Below are 25326 nucleotides of genomic sequence, written 5' to 3' on the forward strand. Positions count from 1 at the left end.
AGCGATGCTCACGCTGCACACATCATGTCACTGTAGGCTGCGTCTTTGGTGTTAAGTGCACTGCGTTAATGTTTTCCCTCTGCAGTACTGTATATCAACTGATTTGGCAATGCAATAAAACAGCATAATTTCTGTATAGTACATGACTTATCTTGCTAAAGTAAGAGCTCTGTCAGAGCTAAGTGAGATAAAACAATAACCGAAAATGAAAAAAGTGTTTATAAGGGGAAGAAGAGTTATGGTTTCTGTTACTTTTCTCTTTTGTAAGAAAAACAAATAGCTGCTGAATGAAAGTGGCGATCTGCTTCAGCACAATTTCCTCTCCAACAATTAATTCAGCAGCATTCAACTTCAGCCATGTCTGTGCAAACGGAAATAAAAGATGTGCAACAAAGTTAAGAACTGGTTTAAACGGAAAGAAACCAGGGTTCCTCCTGATGAGTGTGAACAATAAATTGTTTTGGTCAGTGAGCTTGAGAATCAAGAAAAGATGCATGTCAACATTTCATTGCACTCTGTAACACAGCAGGGCTGCTTCAAACTCATTGATACGGAAGGCTTGTTGTTCACTTGAACACCCCTCGAAGACAGAGACAGAGCTTTGTATCCAGTTAAAACCACAACTTCACAAGATTAGGAAATAACTGGATACAAACGTTCTAGTTCGGGTATTAAAAATGGGTTAATTTTTGGGGGGAAGTTTTCCTATTACAGTGACAACCTAAGTTTACTGAGGTAATAAATGACACCACTGGAAAAACAGGCACACACATGGGCAGTTACTCACAGGTAAAAACCTTAACATTCACTAGAGGGCTGTCAACAGTAAAGCACAAGACGGTTATTTGAGATACCATCCTCGAAACAGGGCACAACTCTGCCAGCAAGTCGTTTATTGTCACCGATCCTTTAAATCAGGACTGTTTATCTCCATTCATCCGACTGTGATGCTCACTTCCGCTCGTTTCTGTTTACTCTCGAAAAAACGTTTGGACGAAGCTGCGGCTGGAGAACCACGATAGAAAGAAAGCTCTCTCCGCACTTTTTGGATGCAGAGATTCGGATGCAGAGTTCAAAGGATGTGAGCTCCTCGATGTCACGGCGCGTGACACATAAATACTTTATGTGAGGAATACTCACATAACGTATTTAACAACTAGTGATTTTTGTCCAAGTACATTGAGTCACTCGTACAGTGCGTATGGACGTACTTGACCCTGAAGCCTTTGATAAGTGTCGAGGTTTGGGATCAAATGTCCAGGTCCATCGTGGGCAGCAGGAGGACGTTAGACCTGTCCCTGAGCCTGCTGAGCTCGTCTCTCCTCCAGACAGCGACAAACCCACATCGAAACCACCTCTGCGTTACCATCATTGTACTGAATGATGAAGGAATGATCCTAGAACAAAAACATAAAGAGAAAGAAAGAAAGAAGTGTTAAATCATTTTTTATTTGGTAAACAAGTTAACAAGTGCATTTAAAAGGTTTTATTTGAAAAACCTGGGTTTGCAATACTAACAATAATGAATTGAAACAGCTATTTAGTGAATAAATGAATTCAAAAGTCAGACTGGTATGACAAATTTTGGAATTATTTTTTAAAGTCTGAAATTCCTGAGACATATTGAGGCAATGGACTTATTGTCTTATCTAAAATGTAACTGCAATGAGAAACCACATTAGATTTTATACTTAAAAGACAAAATTTTGCTTCACTCAAAAGTCATTCAGATTCAATTGCAAATTGTGTTGGAAAAATCTATATTTTTAATAAATTCTTTGAACTTAAAATAAATATCTTTTGTCTCTCCATACATATGACCTTCAGAATAATTGTCATCCTCGGCCTCTAAAAACACAAGTAATGAGCTTTCTCATAAAAACAGAAGAAAATATAATTCAACAGCTATCAAAAAATGTTAATACCTGTCCTGCAATATTATTTTTATTATTAAACAGATTGGAGCCACAAACATTATTACACCTTTATGTGAAGTGTATGGTTTAGTTCTACTTGTATAATTACTCTAAATCACGATTCAAGAAATAATAATAAAATACAAATAAACTAAACAGGAACATCACTAAAGCCTCTTAAATATTTATGTCCAACAGATTTGGTTTTAAATGCAGAACGTTTAAGTAATGGCTTGTCAGGGCATTTTATAGATATATCTTTAATGATCTACATGAGTCATAACAGCTTGTAAAATGAGCTTTGTAATAAAAGGTAGCAGTGGCAGTAACGCAAACAAATGTTATCAGATTTCCATCAAAGAATACAGTCTTCATCTTGACTGATTTCTGTCAATAGTGCCAATAAATGAGCTCTTGAAAACCAACAAACATGCGACCAGTCTCTGTGGATCGGTGGCAGCGTTCACTTGTTACCGCTGCAGCACCGAAACAGAGATGTCACATGTGATATCTCAATGACAACAGTCCCAATCACCAGCCTCATCTGGGGGACTTTCCAGACCAGAGCCAGAGGTCACAGAGGGGTCAGAGGTGAGAGGGGAGGAGGTTGTAAATGAGACACTTCAACTGAGGCTGACCGTGAATTTTATTTGTGGTGTCTCGATGTCCAATTAGATAAATAACGCTGTGGCCGACCAGTTTAAATGAACTTGTCAACACTGATTTCAATGATTTCTGTCCTTAACAACAAGAGACTGTCACTGTTAATAGGAGTTCAGCTCTGACTTAAGCTGGACAGACACTGAGCATGTTTCTTTTATTAATCTTCTACATCGTGCTAACTCACTATATGTTTTAATGGCCCTTTCAGCACGACCACAACCTGAGACTTTTATGCTGTACAGATCAATTGACCCCACGATGCGGGGGCTGTCACTGAGCATAAATGTGAACCCCCCCGGGTGGTTTTGTCCAATGACATCTCCAATAAAGTTTATTCAAACAGGACAACCGCGTCCTCAACAGTGTTGACAAAAAGAGAGAAAGGCGGCGTTACTTTGTGGAGTTGTACGACGAACAGAAAGTACAAAGGAAAGGTTTCAGTCTCAGTCACAGATTTAGTAACAACATGTAAAATACTAGTCTAGTATTAAATCTAATTTTAAAACAAGCTCACTACAATTTATGACAGATCGTTTGACAGCAGCCATCGAACTGTAGAACTGCTCAAACTGCAAGTAACCGACCAAAATTTCTGATGCCAGAAATCCATCTGAAATCCAATATGCACGTCAAGCGACAACTGATTTGGCAGAAATTCTAAAATCATGGCTAATCTTTCTGTCTGCCCGGCTTAAGACATTGTCTCACATAAGAGGAATTTGTGGACAAAGATTTGCTCGGCTATTTATGGTCTCAATCGGAGTCCAACCACTAAATCAGCCTGGCTGTTCACCAGCTGTCTGATATTTGGTGCTGGGCAGGTATTGTTATAAAAACACTGATTATAAGTGCTTTAATTTAGAAACAGTGTCATTATTACAATCTTTGTCCACCAGAAAACAATGAGTTTATTTTTCAACTGTAAAATGTCTTGCTCAGTACATATCTTGGTGACACTTGATGAAACAGTTTAAGGAATCCTTATGAAAAATGGTTGTTTATGTTATGCATTTATGCGAAAGAATGAATATTGTTTAAAAAAAAAATCGTGTATCGTTTGAGATATAGTCACAATATAACATTTAAAACGGGAACAAATGACATTATTAGTTTGACTCACATTTGACGCAGAAAGTGATTTCAAAGTGAGTTGTGTTGCTGTCGGCTGTTTTTTTTCTGGGGTGGCACAACGTTAAATACCCGCCAGCAACACCCAAACTGGTGCAGACAATGTAAGATTAGTAACAAAGTAGGACAGACTGGTGGTGACGGTCCACTTTCTTCCTCCAGGGATCCCCTCTTGTCTATTTGCAGTTACACTGGAAAATATGTTAAATGGAAGAATATGTACAGTTAATAAAAATAAAGTGAGTGTTTGACTTCTGTTTGACTTTTACTCTTTCTTTGCTCACTACTGTTACTTCAGACTGTGAACATTCAATCACCGCATGTTTAGTCTGGTGCAGTTTTACGTTTTAAAAGGAAAATGGTGACACATTCCAGTGTGCTCTAATCCTGCACAAACTATAAAAGATTGTGAAGGACTGGGGGGAGTCCCATCAATCCTGTTGTCCTTCTAATGGGCAGCTGGGGTTAACACAGTCTGAGGTTAATTACTCTCATATCAGTGTGAGCGTGTGTGTGTGTGTCAGTTTGAGGCGGGTGGACTGGACGCTCCTGGGTGCCCCTATGTGATGAATACCCATCTCATCAATCATTCTTCGTTGCCTCAGTAGAGAGGGAGCGATACAGAAATAAAGAAGGAAGTCCTGAGTGATGTTTTTAAAAGCCCAGCTCTCCACCTCTTGCTTGAGAAATTAACCCAGACAGGCCGCAGACATCTGCTGGAATCTGACCTGGATGAAGGTGCGTGGCTCGTCATACTGCACTCACACACCACACTGTAGAAACACAGCATTAACTCAGGCAAAACACACACTGTTTCATCTGAAGCTGTGGCTAAGGTCAGATCTTTCTCTCTCTAAATGTATCCTTCCACCAACACAAGCCTTGCTACCTGATTGAAAGTAGGCATGTAAATTATTAGCATGTAAAGTTTTAAAATTAAAGAAATAAAGTGAGAAAAAGAGAGAACTCAAGCATACAAGAGACATTTTCACGACATTGTTTTGTCAAAGTGAATTGTTCTTAGTCCTTATTATCTGGAGCAAAAAGGGAACCAGTACCAGTTTCAGCTATGTGACTCTTTATAGCCAAGCAGTGTGTACTTGTTACTCTTCGTCACAGGTTGCATGTCTACAAACTGTGAGCAGTTCAACCAAAGACTGATGTTCCATTGTGAGTCCCCAAGCTGTGAAACTATCAAATATTTCACAAGACAAAAGCTAAGATTTCCGAAGTCCAAAAAAGATAAACATAATGTTAGTGGAGCAGAAACAATTTTTCTTCTTTTTTTTTCTAATTAGTTTATCTTCTCGCGGCCCCTCCATGGCCCAACATACATGACCCGCAGGTTAGGAAGGACTGCTGCAGACTGTCAACTGCAGACTCACCATTATATTAGGTGCACACACACCCTGATATTGAGTATATTAGGAATACATCCTCTGTAACACACGCGCACGCACATAATCACTTAATAATTAAATTTACCTGCAACTTAAATGAAGTATGAAACCTGTAAGGGAAGAGTCATAAATACAGTGAATAACCACTCCTTAGTAAGGTCATTGAAGGTGTTGTGATTTTCTGCTGTAGCAGTACGTGGACAGAGGTGAGATGGGGGAAGGAGTCATTTAAAAACGTACATTAATCACCGGCTGGTCACATCAAAATGGGATAATCACCTGCAACTGCTCTGCTCAAATAGAAATGGCCTGAACCCAGGGGAAATACTACCTAACTCTTTAATTGTTTGAAGCCTTTGAAGCGTCTGTTTAATCTAAGATTAATTTATGCGATTTTAAATAACTCTATGTATGATTAATACGCTCAGAAGAAATTAAAAAAGAGTTTGAGGCAATTATAACAAGAGACTGGTCATCACCTCATTAGAAATAGTGTTGGAAGAAACATGGTGTGATTGTCAGTGTGTGGATGTGTGTGTGTGTGTGTGTGTGTGAAACAGAGAGGAGGGTGAAGAGGTAGATAGAATAACTAGGTCTTTACAGATTTGCATGCTAATCACTAGCTCCCTCTGGAAACTGGCTGGCTTTAGTTGGTGTGTGTATGAATGAATAGTATGTGTGTGTAGTTTGATCTTAGCGCACAGGGAATGTAGGGAAACTTCTCTTAGGAGTGTTACAATGCCATTTCCCCTCTAAACTTAATGATCCAAGCATCTAATGCTACTTTCAAATCTATGTGCTGCTTTCAAAACTGTTGGCATAGTGACTGTTGGGCAGCGCTTCCTCCAGATGTCCACCTATCAATGAGCCACAACACTAAATGTTAGCCACCGAAATGGAAAGAAAAAAAAAAGGACAGTAAAACAAGAGAACCAAGAGCAGTAAGAGCACCATCATTCTCACGGCCTCGTTTAGCCTCCAAACAAGTATATAAAAGAGCAAAATGTCCACTACAGCAGCGGCCAGGATTCACTCTCAAAGCTGTTAGCCATCAAACTGTAGCTTGTCCCTGAACTAACAAATCCTACTGGTTGGGATCGTGGACAGGGTGACCATGCGCAGATGTTACACCTATATGGCAATATATGTTTTAGGAGAGGCATTGACCAGGACTATAACAATAGAGGATGGAGTTAATGAGGAAAAGTAATGAGAAACTAATAACTGTGAGAACTACTTACTGACATTCTTGGTGTCAAGAAACCTTATGGGAACTGGTCCTTTGATGTCCAATCATCATTTCACTGATAAACTGACCATATAACTTTTCCAGAAAAAGAATTTGTGCAGCAGTGCCACACTGTAGTCCTAGAATGTGTGAATGGGGTTCAAGTCAATGAAGACCCAAGGGTGAAATGTGAAAACATTTGGCAGCGAAGGTGCTGACAGAAAAGTTTAGGGAGGAGGAGGAGACACCAGCGATTTGGCACAAGCCTGAAAAGAGACAAGAGGAATCCCAACGCGGTGCAATGATACATTAGCATACATGTGAAAATCCTTTTTGCATATGTAGCAATGTAAAAATGAAGACATCTATTCCTCAGACACTAAAACTGCTTCCACAGTTTAAGACACATGATAACTAAAACTCATGGAAGACATCACCCACATAAAGCATTATCAAAATTAACTACACATATAGATGATTAGATGTAGTTTCTGCCAAGACATTTTGGAGTAAACTACATCTTCACCCCTTCTTTAACAGTACCACATTATGTAAAGACGTGAAAACCAAGACAACAAAGGCAAATGCCATCAGTGTTCAAGAATTGAGGCAGCTCATGAACTGGAAAGAAAGCAAAATGAGTCGATCTGCTACTTCCTTGATCCAAAATGAATTTTCTGAGAGTGTCTGCCATATTCTGTGGATGTCCAGTATTTGTAAGGACAATGTATCTAAACTTGTGGCCTCCAGTCCACTGCATGCTTCATCTCATACATGTCTGTCTCAATAATGTGGTGTCACTAAGTCAGCCAGTAAGGGACATTCGTGTTTCTTCATTGCCTTGCTCAGCAGTTGACAATGAAGAAACCCGACAACAAAAGAACCAACAAAAGAACAAACAAAAAGAATACACAAAGAATTTCTCTGCTTTTGTAAAACAACATCTATAACTACTGTTTATAAGAGACAAAATGAACATAATTATTAAGGAGCCACCTGATCAACAGTACGGATGGTAAGGGTCAGAGGTTACTATGGTGACAGGGTTTAAGACAGATATATCATGGATTAATATTAACTTGTCAGAGTTTGTTTGTTTATAACGAAAGCACTGTTAGTGGTCAAGCTCAGCTTCTATCTGTGTGTGTGTTTGTGTGTAAGTCGAAACTAGATTTGGGGACAGTCTGAGACAGGGGGGGGGTTTCTTTGTGGAAAACCGAGGGGCTCATCTGGTGTCTCTGGGGTTGAAAGAGGGCTACGAAATTTGTGTGTGTGTGTGCCTATGAATAGAAAAGCAGAATAGGAGGGCTGCATTGACAAGGGTGCTAAAAGGCTCTGTGAAGGCTGCTGGCTGGGGATCGAGGGACAACGAGGGAGAGGGGGCAGGGAGAAATGAAATGTCCATCAAATCACAATCAAAGAATATAAGGATGTGGGATCATCACTTTTGTTTTTTTACTCTCATCCACACAAATCAACACATGCAAAAAGAAGCACACAAATACACAAAATAATGTAACACCAATTGTATATTTTCAGGCTAATTTGATGCTAAATGTAACAAACACTATATGTTCTGTCTTTCTTGCCCTAAAGCTTGATAAATAAGCCAATAGTTGCTGCACTCAGACCAGGCCTTGTATTGAAGTAGAAGGGGGAGGAGAAAGAACCAAAAGCAAGAAACCTCAGACGGGACGGGTCATCACCAAGTACCTGCAGCTAACGTCCTGGGCGCGAGCCAATGGAAAGTCTCCTCAACTGACCAACGTCATTAGCTTATGATGACAGGATAGGGTGTCCACGATGAAAGATACATCAGTATAAGGAGAGAAAAACACACTCACATTCCTCTCTGATGGTTCATCATGTCATTCTTTACAAATGAAGGGAAGAAAGATCTCTACAGCCAGACAGAGTTCAGTTAGATTTTTCTTTTTGATTAGTTAGCGCCCAACAAAATGACAAACAGATTATGAGTCATGGTGTCAACCACCTGGGTTCAGATCAACTCAAGGTTTCCATTGGTGAGGCATCAAATTACAAGCCACTGATTTACTTCTTATATACTGTAACTATAAACAATTTCTAAAGCTGAAAATGAAATATTGCAAATAACATGAAATTTGAAAGTCAATTCAAACTTCCTAATTTACTTGCAGAAGAGACAGTAATGACTAAATATGTGCCAATCAATCAAAATAATTCAACTATGGGATGTTTTTGGAGAATAGTGTTTGTGTAGTAGAATGTGGCAAGGATGGATTGTTGTTTTGCTTCAGTTTAAAAAGGCACCCAGTGGAGTTTTTGATCACTAGTAGCACGATGGAACAATGTCTTTACAAGTTTGTCTCAGTTTGTCTTGTATTATGCACACACATACATGAACAAACACGTGTACATATTTCTGCAGCTGGTTTCGCGCTATAAGGCTTTTTGGCATGCAAAGAAACATAGTAATGTGTTAAAAAAGGCAGGGAAGAAAAAGACAGCAAGTTAGTAAACAAAATAGGGTTCTTCAAATGTTTTATAAGAAAGGAAATGTGTTTTGTTTTTTGTGAAGCCCCAAGGACACACAAAATGCATTTTGGTGAGTGAATAAAAGATTGTAAATGTAACTTATATGTCAACAAGAAAACTTGAATATACAACTGTACTTATAACAAAACATGGGTCTGAAACTGGCTTGGTTTTAGGTATTAAAAATATATCCCCACACACCTCAAAAGTTCCCATGTTAACCTTCGCCTCACAAAACATGTTCAGACCACCCCAATGCCACCACTACACATGCAGCCTATGTTTCCATTGGTTTTTAAAACTGTTGGAGAATAAAGACACTATATAAAAAATTATATATCAAACAAAACTGTCATTCTTCATGTTAGCAAAGTGCAAATGCATGTGCTTTTGCAGTGATGTTTAAATTCTCCTGCTCTGGTGCAAAATATAATCATTAAATGTGGGACACAAGACTCTTTCATACTTCTGTTATCATTAACCTTTTTTTCCTTGGTATTGTCCTTGTTCTCTCTTTCTTTATTCACATAGGGAACAAAGCATTAACCAGAAAAGGTTTTCCTTTCATTGTGCGCCTTTGTCGCATAGAATGATAAAAAAAAAAAAGTTGAACTGAAAAGGATAAAATATCAATAGTATGAGCAAAGCATTCAGTATATGTACTTGTAGCACACTGTTTAAAGCTTCGGGGACAGAGCCCATCAAGAGCAGGAATACAAAAAGAAGCCAGAAGAACGTCTAATAGGATAAAATCCCAAAGAAAATAACGCCAATAAAAGCTCTACCAGTGATTAGAGAAACCACATGCTGAAACCTGATGAGCAAACTACAGCTACTAGGTGAGTTTGTGTAGTCATAAAACAACATTATTTTCTCAGTGTCTACGCTATTGAGTGATTTCCCGCATTACCTTCAAAGAGAAATGAGTTGCAGAGATAAAAACTGATAGCAAATGGTGACACAGAGGGAGAGGAGAAAAGGGGAGCGGTGGCTAGGTGCATTAACATACAGATAGAATAGGTAAAGAGTTTTAATGTACTCAGGAGGCTGGGGGAATGGGGGAGGTAGAGTGCGAGGTGGGGAGGAAAGAGGGAATGAGGAGGAGGAGAGAGAAAGACAATCAGCAGGCGGGGGCCACAAAGACAGGCATCCATGACCTTATATCTCAGTTCATCGTGGGCAGAGGAAGAAATGAAAGGCCTACAGGAGGACAAAAATATAGGTAAAGGAAAGACGAGAGGGATGGAGAGAAAGTGGGTGCAGAAAATAGAGAGAGAGAACTGTGAGCATTTGAAAAAGAGCACAGGGATCACAATGAATGTGAAGGAAGTGGGGCAGAGTAGGAATGTGGAGGGGAGTTGAGAAAAACATTGACAGGAGCAGTGATGAAAATGCCACCATGTGAGCTACGATGACCCGAAAGCATTAAAAAAACAGAAAGAAAAGCAGCGTGTGGTTGAAAAAGGAAGCTACGTATAGTAATAAAAAGATGGCCAAGTTATAGTAGTTGCTTGAATTGATGCTTCAAATGAGAAGAAAAAATGGCAAGAAATCCAGAATCGCTACATAGATACTTTAAACCTTGTGGGTGATTGATTTCATTTGCACACCATAAAAAGACAATAAACAACTAAAAGGAAATCATGAGAAATTGTTAACTTTACGGAGAAAATATAGGGAGGAATGGGATCTACTCATTGCCTTTATATTAAACCCAGTTTACTTGTAAACAGCGTTCCTGTTTAGATTCAGTGTTACTCAGCGAAAGCATTGTGTGTATTCTTGAGGTCTAACAAATGTGTTCAATGCTTTTTCTTCTTTATAAAATAATTGCAAAGCTGATTTTTTAAACATCCGAAATCCTGAATTATTTACTTGCATGCAATCTTCTTCTTCTTCCCTGCCTTAGTTGGCACATTGCTGCATTTCTTGCTGTGTTCAGAATCAGAATCAGAATCAGAAATACTTTATTGATCCCCGAGGGGAAATTATACAGTACCGGTGCTCCCAGTAACATAAATTTAGAAATAAAAGTATGTACAAAATATAAAAAATAAGAAATAGAAAATAAAAATATACACATTTACAATATTTAAGTGAAAAATAAAAGTAAAAAATATATACAATAGCAATGTATATGCCACCTGTGCTCGTTCTGCATGATCTAAATAAAATGGGGACCCACTTGTAAAAACGCTGATCCATAATGCTACTAATGGGCAAAAACTCCACAGGCTACCTTTAAGTTCCTTAGGGTGCTACTGACCATGAGATAAGATTGTTCTTGCAGTTTTTATTAATTCTATCAAATCTATCTATCAAATTCAACTTTTGAGAGAGCATTAACGGAATTGTCTATTTAAGGGAGTAACCAAACCGAAAGGCTGTACATGTTTTAATTCTTCTTTTTTTGTGGCCCAGTTTGTAGGCAACTCACAAAGAAATGAACCACATGGTCGATGTTTTGGGTCATATATTGTCCTTTCTCATCAGAACATTCTTCTTGACAGTTTGTAATGTGACCTATGGACGACATCTAGGTTTGTTTCACTGGCATTACAGAAATATATATATTACAGAATTATATCTATTGCAGTGTAGACACCGCAGATAAGAAACAAGGTCTTGGATCAACAGTATTCATATATTGGGGATAATTTGCATATTCATCGGTGAGGGTCTAATATTGACTGATAAATATTGGTGTGTGCAATGTATTCTGTTGGAATGAAGCTTTGGTTGTGAAACTCGTCAAATATTCATAATCTTTTTCATGGTATGAATACAAAGGCAGTGGACAAGATACAGTATGTGAAGTGGGCATTCAGTCAGACTACGAGAAAAGAAGATTTAGTAGAAGAAGAAGATTTTTCAATAAAATTAAGAACAATATCCTCTGCACTGGAACAAATATCTAGACGGACTTAGACACACGTATTAACGATTGGAGTTAAAGGTGTCACTCGACACAAACAATGTAGGTTTTGTACAAAGCAGCACATTGCAAACACAAGCTAAACTTCCCCAAAAGGAGTAGTGCGTGGTGTCTCCCTCAAGAGAAACACTTTTGTCTGGAGGCAAGAATTCCCAATGAGTGTCTAGACAACATTTCCCTTCACTCCTCCTTCCTGGTGTGAGACTGAGAACATACAATCTGTTAGCAGCTCTGCATTTACACCCTCCAGCCCTCCTTCCCCACAACACAAACCTTCACCCTCCTCTCTCTCTGTGGACCTGTCGCTGTCCTTGGTCCTAACACAGAAACCAGAGCGTGTTGCAACTCTTAAAAGGCAGTTTGTGCAAACTGTTGTGGCCTTGTGTGCTAATGCTAGAGAACACAAATCATCAAGTCCAAGTCGGGAGGGAGTGGTGTGGTTTGACTTGTATACCACACTGAAAGGAAGAGCTGGAACTTGGTGAAGTCCTCTCCCTTATTTATGAAACTCTACTGAACCAAAGTCACAATGCATATAATCTATGGTTTGTGGCATTTGAAAATAATCAACTTGCCAAGGCTGTTAGTACAGCGACAAAACCAAATCACGGTTGCCTTATTCTAAGTCAGCAAGTCTCAGCCAGTCAAAATCAACATCAACAAACTTATTTTACAGCAATCTAAAAGCACACACACACACACACACACACACACACACACACACACACACACACACACACACACACACACACACACACACACACACACACACATATTGTACTTTAAACCACTTAGAGATGGGACAGCAGACACGATGCCATGGGTTTAGGCTATGTTTTCCTATCCTATAGTGGCACCTTTATCAATGGCATATTTCACACTCGAAATGCTATTGGAGATAAAAATTTACTTCAGACCTTCAGACATTCTTAACTCCAACCCTGTGCCTGAAGATACCTACTTTATTAGCACCTCAGCTCCTCAAATTTTAAAATTTAGAACTGAAAGAAATACTTTTGCTGAGAATATTACATTTTGGTACAATGGAGCCCATGCAATTAGAAATTTCTTACCGTTAGATGCACAAAGACAGACAGACAGACAGACAGACCGACAGACAGACAGACAGACAGACAGACACACACACACACTTGTTTCCCTTGCCCAAATTTTTCATTAGGCTATAAAACTTAATTTTTGTAAACTGGAATTATTTGACTCTTGCACAACAACCATGCCTGATCCATTCAGGCTGGCTCCAAAGCAGTGAATTGACCGAATTATCGCTGAAGTGGGTCTCAATCCTACCTCAAGGTTTCCTGCTGACCTCTCTCTGACATCTTTCATTGGTAGAAAAAAGTTCATTACTGTTGTTTCCACTCAGCAATGCCAACTTCGAAGGTCCTTGACCCAAAACACCTCAATAATTGCAAAAAATACAATTGTATACTCCAACAACTACAGAGATAATAAAATTATGTTTAATTGAATTTTATTGGAATGCATGAATATGATCACCCTCTGTGCACAGTTATTCAAAACTTATATTCTGCGGTCCTTGGAACTGTTTAAAGGAAAGCTTGGTTTAACTTACCATGAGGTTATTAGGGGCAGGCCTCTCTTTGGGTTGCCGCCGCATACTGAAAAAAAAAGGAGATACAACCAGTCTATATCCAGCCACTATTCAAACTGTGTTTCTAAGTGTGCAAGAGACGTTTTTGTCCTAACTTTCATTTCATGAACGGCATAATTGTCATTTATAAAAGAATATTCAAGAGGAGGCTTGAAATGAAACCTTTAATGCCACAGAAACTGAAAGAGAGGGCTTGATAGACAATAAACACTATAGACTAACAATAAAGCACATTTATTTCAAATAGAATCGTTTAATTAATATTTCTGACTTCAATTAATATTTCTTTCATTACTCAGAACACACAACAATTGAAGCAGTTAGTACATTGGTTCAGCGGATTTATGTGTACGTACATGATCTGTCAAAACGACCTATATTGAGGACTTTGTGAAATTAGTGCAGGGACTTGTCTGCAGTTAGTCATGTAACTGGTTTATGTATCTCAATGAATGGGCCATGACCCTCTAAGAATAGCCTGGGAGAAGACAGTGCCAGTCCTGCACCAAGGCAGGGCAGGGAACCGGTACCTCAGTGTGTCCTGAGAGAGAGGTGCCCTGTTTGAGTAAATAAAGCAGACATGGGGGATAAACAACAGCTGGTATAGCCAGCCAGTGAGTGCTGCACGCACACACTGCTTGCATGTGGTTTGGGTGTGCATCTTCATGTTTGTGCAACTGTAAAGGTTACAAGAGGCTAATGAATCAGAGGCAAACACAGGGTAAACATTGTCTTTGTCCTGTTGCATTAGATAAATCAATCATTGCTCGTAAAAAACAAACAGCTTTTTATTCAATATCAGCAGCAGTGAAAATCATAGCTAAAACCATTACAACCACAATGCATTAACACACACAGTCAATGCACTTTAATCCCATTGTATACCATTATACCTTTGATTCATCTACAGTGATTTGGTTCGTCTATGTTAAATGCAGCTTGTGGTCTTTGTAATTGTTCAGTCTGGCTCTGTGGGGCTCAGATGAAGCTAGTACAAACTAGAATCACAAACAAATGCAGAACACAATCAACAGTCATTGAAAACAGATCCAATTCCATTTAAAATCTGAAGGTGTAACTGACTCACCACTGAGTGATGAAGTGAACAAACTTTTCACTGAACTGGCCGACAGGAAGAACTGGAGGATCCTGCGAAGAGGAACAAAACAATGTAAAACATTTTCACCTGGGATGATGATAACTCACTGCACTGACTGAGGAATCCTGACACTTAACAGCCCACTACTTAAATTAAAAAATAGATTAAGGGTGGTTTAAACTAAACAAAACTAAGATTAGGGTCAGTCATAGTTTAGATTAACTTAGTTTGAAATTATTAAATCCAATATAAACTTAATCCTACCTGCTGAATGTATTTTAACACTAGATGAATAAAACTCAGTTTGATGATTTAAATCAAAGTTGAAAATTAGTGTAAACCACCATAAAAAAAGGCCAAAATGAGAGAGATCAAAGTTTAATAGAACCATCATGGTGACACTTCACACCAATTTTGGGCTGTTTGAGAATTAAGTTGAGAATTGAAAGAGAAACATGGCAAAATCTTTGGTCAAAACAAAATCCAGAATGGCGGTCCTAGATCCTAGTGAGACACGTCCACTGATGGCCGATTTGCACTGGAGCACTGGCAATGAAAGACAGCTTGCTGCAAAATTCTGGCAGTGTCAGAAATTTAATTTAACAATGTGACCAACCAATCAAAATATGACATGAAACACATGTGACATTTGGGTTTAGTCTTTGTCTTATTTTTCTCCTGGGAGGAGGACTGGTTCTGATCTAGGTTTTGAGAGGACTGAACCAACATGTCAAGAAAGGTTTAAACTACATTTAGGGTTTCGGTGCAACAGGGTTGTAACTAGTTGAAAGTGATGTAATCTACGCCTACAGGTTCATTTTTTGTATGTGTCATTATACAGTTACTGATACATTGGTTTGAAGAGTATATAACGTTGAAGAGCCTGGATTCAGTGAGGTTCAGAGTTAAGTACCTTTCTTGTATGAACGCTTGTGTCTGATCTCAAGGCTACACGCTGCAGTCTTTATCCTCTGTACTCATGGCAGCATTGAGTAGTGATTGGCAGTCATGTTAATGTACAACACTTGCTGGGTGACACAACATTTGTCTTGTTGAGTCAACCAATCAACAAATCTGGTGATTCAAAAGGTGTAAGTGCAAATGTAAGAGAAACTTCTGTATATTAAAGCTGTCATGGTTTGGATTTCTACCACCATGGTTGTATAAATGGCTGGAAGAACATGACAACCATGAAATAGCAATTTCTTAACGTCGTTATCACAATTTGTCTGTAATTGTTAATACTGTAAGTACTAATTCTTAGACTCATAATTTACTTCAGAAAGTTAAATGCCCAGTTCTTTGACAAAGCCAAGATGCACTTCTCACTGAAAAGAGCAAATCAAGGTCTTCTGGCCAAGGAAGAAACTGTTGTTTATACAATTAATATATTACTTAGATTACACTGAACAACTAGAGAAGCAAGATAAGGCAAAAACCCTAAAAACTGCTGGGCTGTTGATACAGCCTGTCAGAAATATTGTTTGTTCGAAACGGACACCTTTGACCAATTATTCCTGTTCATACATATTAATGACACTGAACCCTCATTTCACACATTTCATATTACTTCAAGTCGATGCAACACAGATGAAAATGATTGGGGTGCCCTAAAAATAGATATAAAATACAAATGGAAATACATTTTTCTGGAGGCTGATCTATCTCAGCTGTGAACTAAAACCTTGACTGATCTGAAATAATAAATAATAATTAAATAAGTTATGTTTGCAGCTGCACAGTTCTTTTGGGTCTGTTAGGGCCAGATGTAATGCTTCCACCTCTGTGTTCCTTGTGAACCAACCTTTTGCTAATAAACACTTAACCACCTTCAAATTAGACACCAAACTGTATAAAAAGTGGCGGTTACCGTAGCAGCTTTACAGTGTACACCAAAAGCATATTTCTACTTAAAGGAAAAGTTTGACATTTTGGGAAATACGCAAAGTGCATTTCTCAAAATGTCAAACGTGGTTTTTCACTCTCACACTGAGGGATGGTGTGTGAAAATGCTTTGTGCAGTCTGCATCACTGTTGAAGAACAGGCAACCATTGGCGTTTTCTCCATTACTGCAGGTTTTTACTATGTTCCCAATGTTGTTCCACAAGTGTGTGTGTGTGTGTGTCAGGCTTGTTACAAGCTGTCAATGGAGGTTCTATGAACAGCTGGGCCAGACTGACCCTCTATTACTGCCCCTCACCTCATTACTCCATCCATTTCCTTACTCTCAGTCTTTGCTGCTGGCATGAAAAGATCTTAATATTTATTTATACTTTTTGCCCTCAATATCCTTGGAGAGAAAATGTTGATATGTATATATATATATATATCACATTGTCAATATACAAAGGTTCATTCCTTACAAATGAGACAACTGGCATTAAGTAAAACACCAACAACTCTGGATTACTAAAATACCCATCTTCCGATATGTGACATTGATTGCTGAAATTAAACGTACTGTATCCCAACAAACCAGCATGTGCACAAGACAGGGATGTCTACCTCAGACACAAGAGGTTCTACCAGAAAATATCAAAAGTATGTTGACCAGTAGGTAAATAGTAGGTGCAACTCCTATAAGATATAAAATATGCAAAGCAGTGACATCCAAAGATATGAACAAAAATACACAAACTACTCAGATGTGCACAAAAATCATAAAGCCTGGGTCCACAACCAGGCGTTTATTCAAATTAAACCTCTTTAAATCTGAAGCCCTGCTGTGCCATTAAAAACACCTCTGGGCAGTGTTCGCCATTCCTTAATGCTCTGATCGGCAGGCTCCCGCAAAGCATGATGCATGAACCCATTTAAATTAACAAAGGAATGGGTTCCCTTCTAATCTCACTGAGCAATATATCATAGCACATGCACATAAACACACACACACACAGCCATACACAAACAAATGCCCTTGAGCGCTGCCCACCACAAGCCTGAGAGTACACTGCGTTTAGAAGGAGAGTACCAAATAATTTGCAACCACTGTACTATGGTGTACACACACAAACACAGAAAAACAGGATCAATTGGACCTACAGTTTGTGCAATGTGTTGACTACACAACTAATTTATGTGTTGTATAAGGTAAATCTGATACAAAATCTCTCTCTGCACTTTCCCCACATATTTGCATGCACATGCACCTTTTTTCAGACACAGACACACACATTTATGCATGTATTCATGTCTCCAGCAGAGAGGAACACCGCTGCAGCTTTGATGTGGCAGCAGGCGACAGCACAAAAGACAAGCAGGCTGATGAAAGTGGCTAGTCTGCGTGAATTATTCCTCTGGTTGTCAACGCGCTCCACTATGAGACAGAACACACACTACGAGGGTACAAGGGTACGAGTAAATATACATGTCATTGCCATGAAGCAATTATTAGGCAAAATTAGATCAGTAATTACAGGCTTGAAAATAAAGTGGGAGTTCTTTATTAGTGAAGCCACTTGCTATTCAACAAATAGAGGAAAGAGGCACATTAATGAGGGTGGACAGCGGACAGATGGGAGGAACTACTACAGAGAACTTCTCGTTCAAGACCTAGGCTTAATAAATTGAGCATGTTTCTCTGCCACACTCCAATACCAACTAACATTTAAAAAGACGCACTAGACACTTTCTAATGGTGTAAGCGCACTTATATACACTTACAAGGAGGATAGTTAAATTAACTGAAATTAAACATACATGAGGTATCAAATAAGCAGTGACACCAGTCTTTGGCCTCAATATATAAGTAAGTAGTAGTAATAAGTTTTACTTTAATCACTGACATACATACAAGTCCTGAAATGTGTTCATCCAAATGAACAAAAAGTTATCAAAGCTGAATCGAATATTTCATAATTCAGGCCTTCAGGTTTTGTTCTCCTCAAACTGGATTCTGTGTTTTTGTGGGCTGGACTTGCATATAAGCAATTTCTACACAAGCATCCATTACATATTGCTTTTCTTAAGCCCCCAGTGTAACTTCAGTTGCAGCATTCAATTGTTTTAACTCGAACTACTAACTGTGGACAGCTTGTTCTGTGGATTATCCAGATAAACTGGGACATCTACCTCCATAATGTTGGGATGCCAGTCGAATCTGCATAGCTGGATACCACCAGGTACGTGAGAAGATATGTTTTTTTAACTTGAGTCAACCGACTCTTTAAGTGTCGTTCTATCTTGTAAACTGTTACTTGCAACCACTTTTTCTCTTCTGTTACATTTTATCTATGCTGACGTCATGATTTTCAAGGCTGCTCTCCGTGCCACATAAAAATGATAAAAAGCATAAAAAAACAAACTTCCTCTGTGCAGCCACCTTTGTATTTGAGATTCACTCAGGTGAAAATTACAATCCTTTGTGTATTCGTTATTCAGTCTACTTTCTAATTGTTAAACTTAATGTTCATCTCAGTATTAATTTGGTCTTTATTCTGAGCCTCATGAGACTCAAATCCTTATTTGAGCCTTTCTCAGCAATGCCTCACAGTGTGTTTGTGCATGATAGAAAAAGAAAGAAAAAAGAGAGGCAGACTGTCACACTCCACCCCCCACCACACACATACCTCAAGCTACAATAATATTAATGATCCACTCAAAGGAGCCTATTACTCATTCAGCCATTACAGCAACTTTCAAATCCCCAGTGGATAAGTCATACACAATATCAAAGCATCACATCTAAAGAAAATAAAAAGTATTTGGATCACATCTACCGTATGTACCAATGGGCAATACTTACTAAATGTCAGTGAGTCAGGTATAATTTATCACACCTGCCATGTTGTTGAAGTCAGGTGTGTCTAGCCCAATTAAAAACACCAAAGCTTTAAATTAACTACTCCATGGGATCAGTGCTAGTCCATTCATATGGGTATTTTTATGAAGGAAAAATAAAAATAAAAAGTGCTTTACGTGGTTAAACCAGGAAATACCCAACAATAATATAAGATAAAAACAACAATAATAATAATTTTAACAGATTAGACACATTGGAAATAAAGTGTGCTATCTCGTTATTAAAACATATGTTTTGAGAAGAGGTTAAAAAGATCCTGCATGCCTGTAAGGCTGAATTCACACCAAATGAGGTGTTGCGCCTATAAGCGCAGTGTTGTGCAGCGGTGTGGAAGTGTCACTACGTAAGTAGAAATACTAACCAGAAATCCCAACTTGAACCAGTGAGGTGAGGCTAAAACAGGGATGATATGATCTTGTCTTCTAGTATTTGTTAATTGTTAGTTTTGTACTGGCTGAAGGTGTGAGATAGTTAGCGTGGCTTAACCCAGTTAACCCTCTAACTGAGATGACATAAAAGCACTACTGCGAGCTTAAGGCAGGAGGGAACACAGCCCTCCCTCTACAATGGATAAAATAGTGGTATCAACATGGTTAAAAACTTCCTTCAAAATTCTGACAGGCAAAACATCTAAAAAGACTGGATGAAGGCTTTAATTTAGCAATTGTGTCCTTAAAAGTGCACAATGAAAGGGCCTCAAAATGATGGCAGAGGGATCCGGAACTGGCAACAATCTGGGAGGACTAAGATAAAGCACTTCTCTGGTTATTGTACTGCACATTGAAGTGTATATACTTCCATACTCTGGTGCAGTCCTCAACCTCTACATTCTCTCTGAGCGTTTTTCCAAAGAGTGCTTATCCTCGTCTCTCTTCCTACGAAGCACTGCATTAGCTGGGACAGTGAGACTCGCCAGGGACAACAGAGAATGTTCTCTCGCCTCAAGGGGAGGAACAGGAAAAGGCACAGGAAAAATTGTTTGAGTGATGCCTCTGTCTAGCTGACTAATGAACAGTTCAGCCCGGGTCAATCCATTACAACCAAAAGCATTTAATTATTAATTACGGCCGATCTACAGGCAGTTAAGGACAAGTGACATTGTATGTTTAATGTGTGATATGGCTGGTGATGGGGTTTGGGGGGCTGCGTTTATGCTAGAGAGGTGTTGTGGCATGTTTTCTATTAGTGTACGTCAGCAAAGAAGAAGGAGAGAAAGGTTGTGATTGCTGCTTTTGATGAAAATGTAGGCATTGTGAGCTTACACCTTCAGGTACACAGACACAATAAAATAGTGTGTCCATACAGTAGATAAAGGATAGAAAACTCCTCAGGTTAGGCTCAGGTTGGGTGTGTGGTAGCCTGGTTTTTTACGTTTTTCAACTGATAAACTGTGTGTGTTAGGAAAAAGAGAGGGGACACGAGTATCAGATATTACTAACTAATTATAAAGAGGATGATGAATATGCCAGATATATCACTTAAACCTAATTTCATCATATACTTCTGTTATGTGCCTCTGCTCTGTCTATTTCTATAATGAGATGTGTCCAAGTTTGGGTTATTTAAAGGGGACGAGTTTGAATGAAAGATTATGAAATTATGTATGTCAACTTTTTTGTGTGTCTGTTGCCATTTTCTTTGTCTGTTCATCTTTGTTTTTGTATGGTCTGTTTCTTTTATACACATGCTTGTTTATATGTGTATATTTTCAGTGTTGTGAGTCTTATGCCTTTTTATATAAAAAATAGCCACCCAGTGCAGTTATGAGAATAGTCCTGGTTAAACACATTTTTGTCTGCTTTGGTTCTGTAGTATACAGAAATCAGAGTTGCGTTGCTGTGTGTGTGTGTGTGTGTGTCACTCATGACAGGTCCAACCTCTACAGTAATGTGCGTGTGCATATGTGTATTGCCTGAGGCAGTTGCATAGGGTGAAGGGTTGAGTGAGTGGGGAGCAAAGCCGCCTGAGTGGTTTGCTTCATTAGGAAACAAAATATAAGCTTTCCGGGCCATTAGGACTGACTTTAGATGCAAAAGCACATAAGACGACGACTCACCTCATCAACGATGCATTGCAGTAACTGGAGAGGCTGGAGGAGGAGAGACACAGGGAGATGAAAAAACATGTTAGCCTACATGGAATTTCTTGGCAATAAGGAAAATCAATAGCGTGATAAAAAAAAAAGGTATCTACTTAGATTAATCAAATGCAGCGAGCTCAGGCAAAGCCATCCCTCAGCTCCTCAATGTTTTTATTATTCCATAATGGCACCTAATGTAATACCAGCAGTTTAAACATGATCTAATATTTCATTACAAAAATGCAATTTGAGTTTTTTTTTCATATGAGAAAGCCAAGAGAGAGTAACAGACTTGAGTGTGGGAGACCTCTATTTTCTTCCCTCCTTTTTCTAATGCAATAAAACTTACCATTAAAGATCCTTGGTTTTTCTGAATCTGTAGGGCAAGACAGAGAAGAAGGGACAAGGCAATATGTAATTAGCGTGTCATAATCAAGATGATGCACTTGGACACATTATGATCACCAGGAGAAAATTATTGCTTTCCTGTTGGCAATTTGTGAGTATGCGTTAATACCATTTACATAATGAAAACACACAAATGTTAATGGCCTTGCTCTCATTTGTGGAGAATGGGGGTAAAAGATCCACTAATGCTAATTTTGAGAGTAGTACTTTATTCCTGCCCTCCAGGTTATCTAGATGTGCTGGGATGTAGAATAACTGTTACAAACAGCATGAGCAAGCTTTGTAATGAGCACGCTCAATGTGCCAATGGTACAGGTGCAACACAGACCAGGACATGGTAAGCTACCTGCATACATGATGGCAATAGGGTTAAAGGTAAAAGAAAAGAGTGATTTGAATCCTCGAAGGTGTGGACAAAAATAACAGCTAAGAACTAGTGTTACAGCATATAGCAAAAGACATTAAGAAATCCAATACTTATCTTACGTACTTAGTGTACTTTCTATGGTCAAAATCAAAACAAGCTTTTCATTTGGAGATCTATACACTGCCTCTGAGATAATGTCGTAAAATGTTTGACACTGCAGTGAAACTATAGAAATCATTTAAGTTTCCCATTTAAAATCCCAAGACTAAATCCATCAGGATAATCCGTTTTAATTTCTAAAATCCCAAATTTATAACTTCATCATTTGGACTAAATGATACAAGGCCTGAAACCTGGGCTCAGCTAAATCTCTAATAATGTTTGGTAAATAAATTGCTCATTTCTTCAGGTCTTTTGACAGTGCATTAGAGCACTTATTGATTCACTCAATAAAATACAGGTTTTCACACTCTGCAAATACCAAGAGACTCCTAAACTGCCTCTGTATCCAGTTTTGCCTGATTCAGACACATTAAAGGCAACTATGGAAAACTAATTTGTTCAGAAATAATTACTAGGACAAAATTGCGTGCTGCTCCAGGGGTTGAAATTGGATAGTGGGAGACTAACTTATTCAAGCATAATTGAGCACTTATTCTTCTTGTACTAGGTAGCTTGACCACATACCAAAAAGATCTTTCCTTCTTAACAGTCTCTCATCACTGTGGACTGATTATCTTGGAGACATATCATTATCTGCATGTTCGCCCTGAGGGTAAATATTGTTTAATATGATATTTATACTTAAAAAAGACTTTCCAGTAATGCATTTAATCTGATACCTGATCGAAGACTAACAAACAAATTCATGTTTGACAAATAACGGTGTTGTGTTTGCTGCAGAAGGTTGGAAGGGAACCATGTCCTTCACCGTCTGTAAAGGACTGTGTATGAGAGTGTTTATAACTGTACCTGTGTGTGTGTGTGTGTGTATCACTAAATGACAACTGTATTTGTATAGAACATCACCTTCTTGTTCCTCTGAGCTGGAGAGCCCTGTTACGAACCAATCAAGTGGCTTTGTGACGATTTGTGAGCCACATTAAGCTTCTTTCATTATTTGACAATATCTCAACGTGAAAATAAGAAGCCACAAAATAAATTTTTGGATGTTAAATGATTTCTGTCCCTTTCAAGAGCAACTCAATAAACACTTCTAAAAGATCAGATGACTGTTTCCCTTCTTAAGGATTTCAAACATACTTCTTCAAGGGTAACGAATCAGAAAAGTCTTACAAAAGGCTTCAGTTTGATCAAAACGGTCGATTTCAACAAAAGTTGACAAGCACGTTTTGGTTATGGGTAAGGGCAGTGGAGATATCACTATAAGAAGAGGGGAGAGGGTGAGAGGTCCTTTTCTTCATCGTTGGATCAACAGCAACTAAGTCACTCTGATGTGCTACCCTGAAATTATAGGCTTTTACAAATTATCAGACGACTGTAGATCTTCTCTGATCTCCTACAAACTGATCACCTTTTCATCGTTAGCCAAAAGCTTCAATGGTGGTAAATTTAGATGACTTGCATCACCAAAATCATTTACCATTCATCAGCCGCATGGGGAAGCCAAATACAAGGTTATAGGTTGTAGACACTGTGCATTATTCAAAAATGTGTGGGTGATAATAATTAGCATGGTTGTAAGACAGATATACTGAACCTACTTAAAATTGAGAAGCAAGGGTCAACATCTTTTTCACATCATTTGTGAAATAATCTAAAGCCTAAAAGGGAAGCCTAATACACTGAAATAAAATTCCAACTAATTTCTTAAAGAAGGACATGTGACCAAGCAAAGTTTAACAGTGTGGCTGGCATGGGGAGCTGAGAAACTACAGCAAACATTGTTTACAAGACACAAAGTACATAGTGCCACAATACCATTTCCTTTCCATTTCATTTGAGAAGGAAAAACAAAGCATCAAAGAGAAAGTGCCTATGCTGCTTGATGGATGCAGTGATGTGTAATGGAAGCTCCTGAAACATACACACACAAAAACTGACATGATATTTCATCCAGAAATTCATTCAAATTTGAGAAAATATGACAAAATCAAGAGAAACAAAAACAACCATAGAGCAAACAAAAAGACAACAAATCAATCAGAAGCTATAGTGCTGGCGGCTGTATACACGTCACATCACATCAGGTCTGGTGTCTTCAAAGACTTTCAGAGCGAGCCGTGCAAAAACTCCATTAACTCCTGACAAAGGACGCAAATGAATCCCGACATGTGGTGAAGTGAAATTAAAGAGACGATCTCTAATCATGACAAACATGAGGTGATGATTCCACTGTGTGTGCATACACACACACACACACACACACACACACACACACACACACACACAAACAGAATGAATGAGAGATAATGCATCAACTAAACATCCACAAATAAAAGCAATTGGCAAGCACACACACTTCCTCAGAATGTAAAGGGTGAACAAAAGACCCCTAACAATGCTAAAATTGGCTTTTCAAAAGTGCAAATCATGAATGCCTCAAAGCCAAATTCAACTTTAACAACCCATCCTGTGTCTTCCACTAGTCTACTCTGATTCTCTTCCAGTCTCTCTCTCCCTCTCGTGTTCTCCAACTTCTCCCTCAGTCTGTACTAAAATGTTCTCTGTGAAGTGTAGCAGGGGGTTTTGCACAGACAGCTGTGCCAGCGTCTGCAAAAATGACAGCTTAGGCCTGAGGACTTTGGCTGGCTGCGCCTGACGAGCTGGATCTGAGCGCTCTCGCCACACCGCTCTGTTACAGCCTGCAGGTGAACTGTCTGCAGTACCATATGGAGTTAGGGGAAAATTAACACTGAGATGAGGAAGGCTGCGTGACAGTGGAGAGCCTAAACTAGAAATTGAGAGGTGTTTCTAGTACTTTGTCCACCCCATTTATATCAAAGAGGGTAGATTAAACAACCATTCATTTGCACAAATACACTAACAATTAACATGATAATGGAAGCATTAAATGAAGGAAGGAACAGCACTTTAAAATCAGACATGCCTGAGGCTGTAGTCATACACACATGTAGACACACAGATTGATCATTGTGTGACCTTTACGTCACGATACAGTTTAAGTGT

The 25326-nt window shown here is 38.8% G+C and overlaps 1 protein-coding gene across 1 annotated transcript in view; it reads right to left on the reverse strand.

Annotated features, from left to right (window-relative positions):
• Nucleotides 1-1286: 1286 nt before the first annotated feature.
• map2k5 (mitogen-activated protein kinase kinase 5) overlaps nucleotides 1287-25326 on the reverse strand; it is a 50635-nt gene continuing 26595 nt past the window's right edge. Inside the window, exons 18-22 of the mRNA XM_070904308.1 lie at nucleotides 21751-21777; nucleotides 21378-21410; nucleotides 14508-14569; nucleotides 13382-13427; nucleotides 1287-1397 (exon numbers count right to left, since the gene is read on the reverse strand). Of these exons, the coding sequence (XP_070760409.1) occupies nucleotides 1287-1397; nucleotides 13382-13427; nucleotides 14508-14569; nucleotides 21378-21410; nucleotides 21751-21777 (279 nt within the window). The remainder of the gene's footprint in view (nucleotides 1398-13381; nucleotides 13428-14507; nucleotides 14570-21377; nucleotides 21411-21750; nucleotides 21778-25326) is intronic.

Source organism: Enoplosus armatus, chromosome 1 (genome assembly GCF_043641665.1).
Source record: "Enoplosus armatus isolate fEnoArm2 chromosome 1, fEnoArm2.hap1, whole genome shotgun sequence".
Lineage (NCBI taxonomy): Eukaryota > Metazoa > Chordata > Actinopteri > Centrarchiformes > Enoplosidae > Enoplosus > Enoplosus armatus.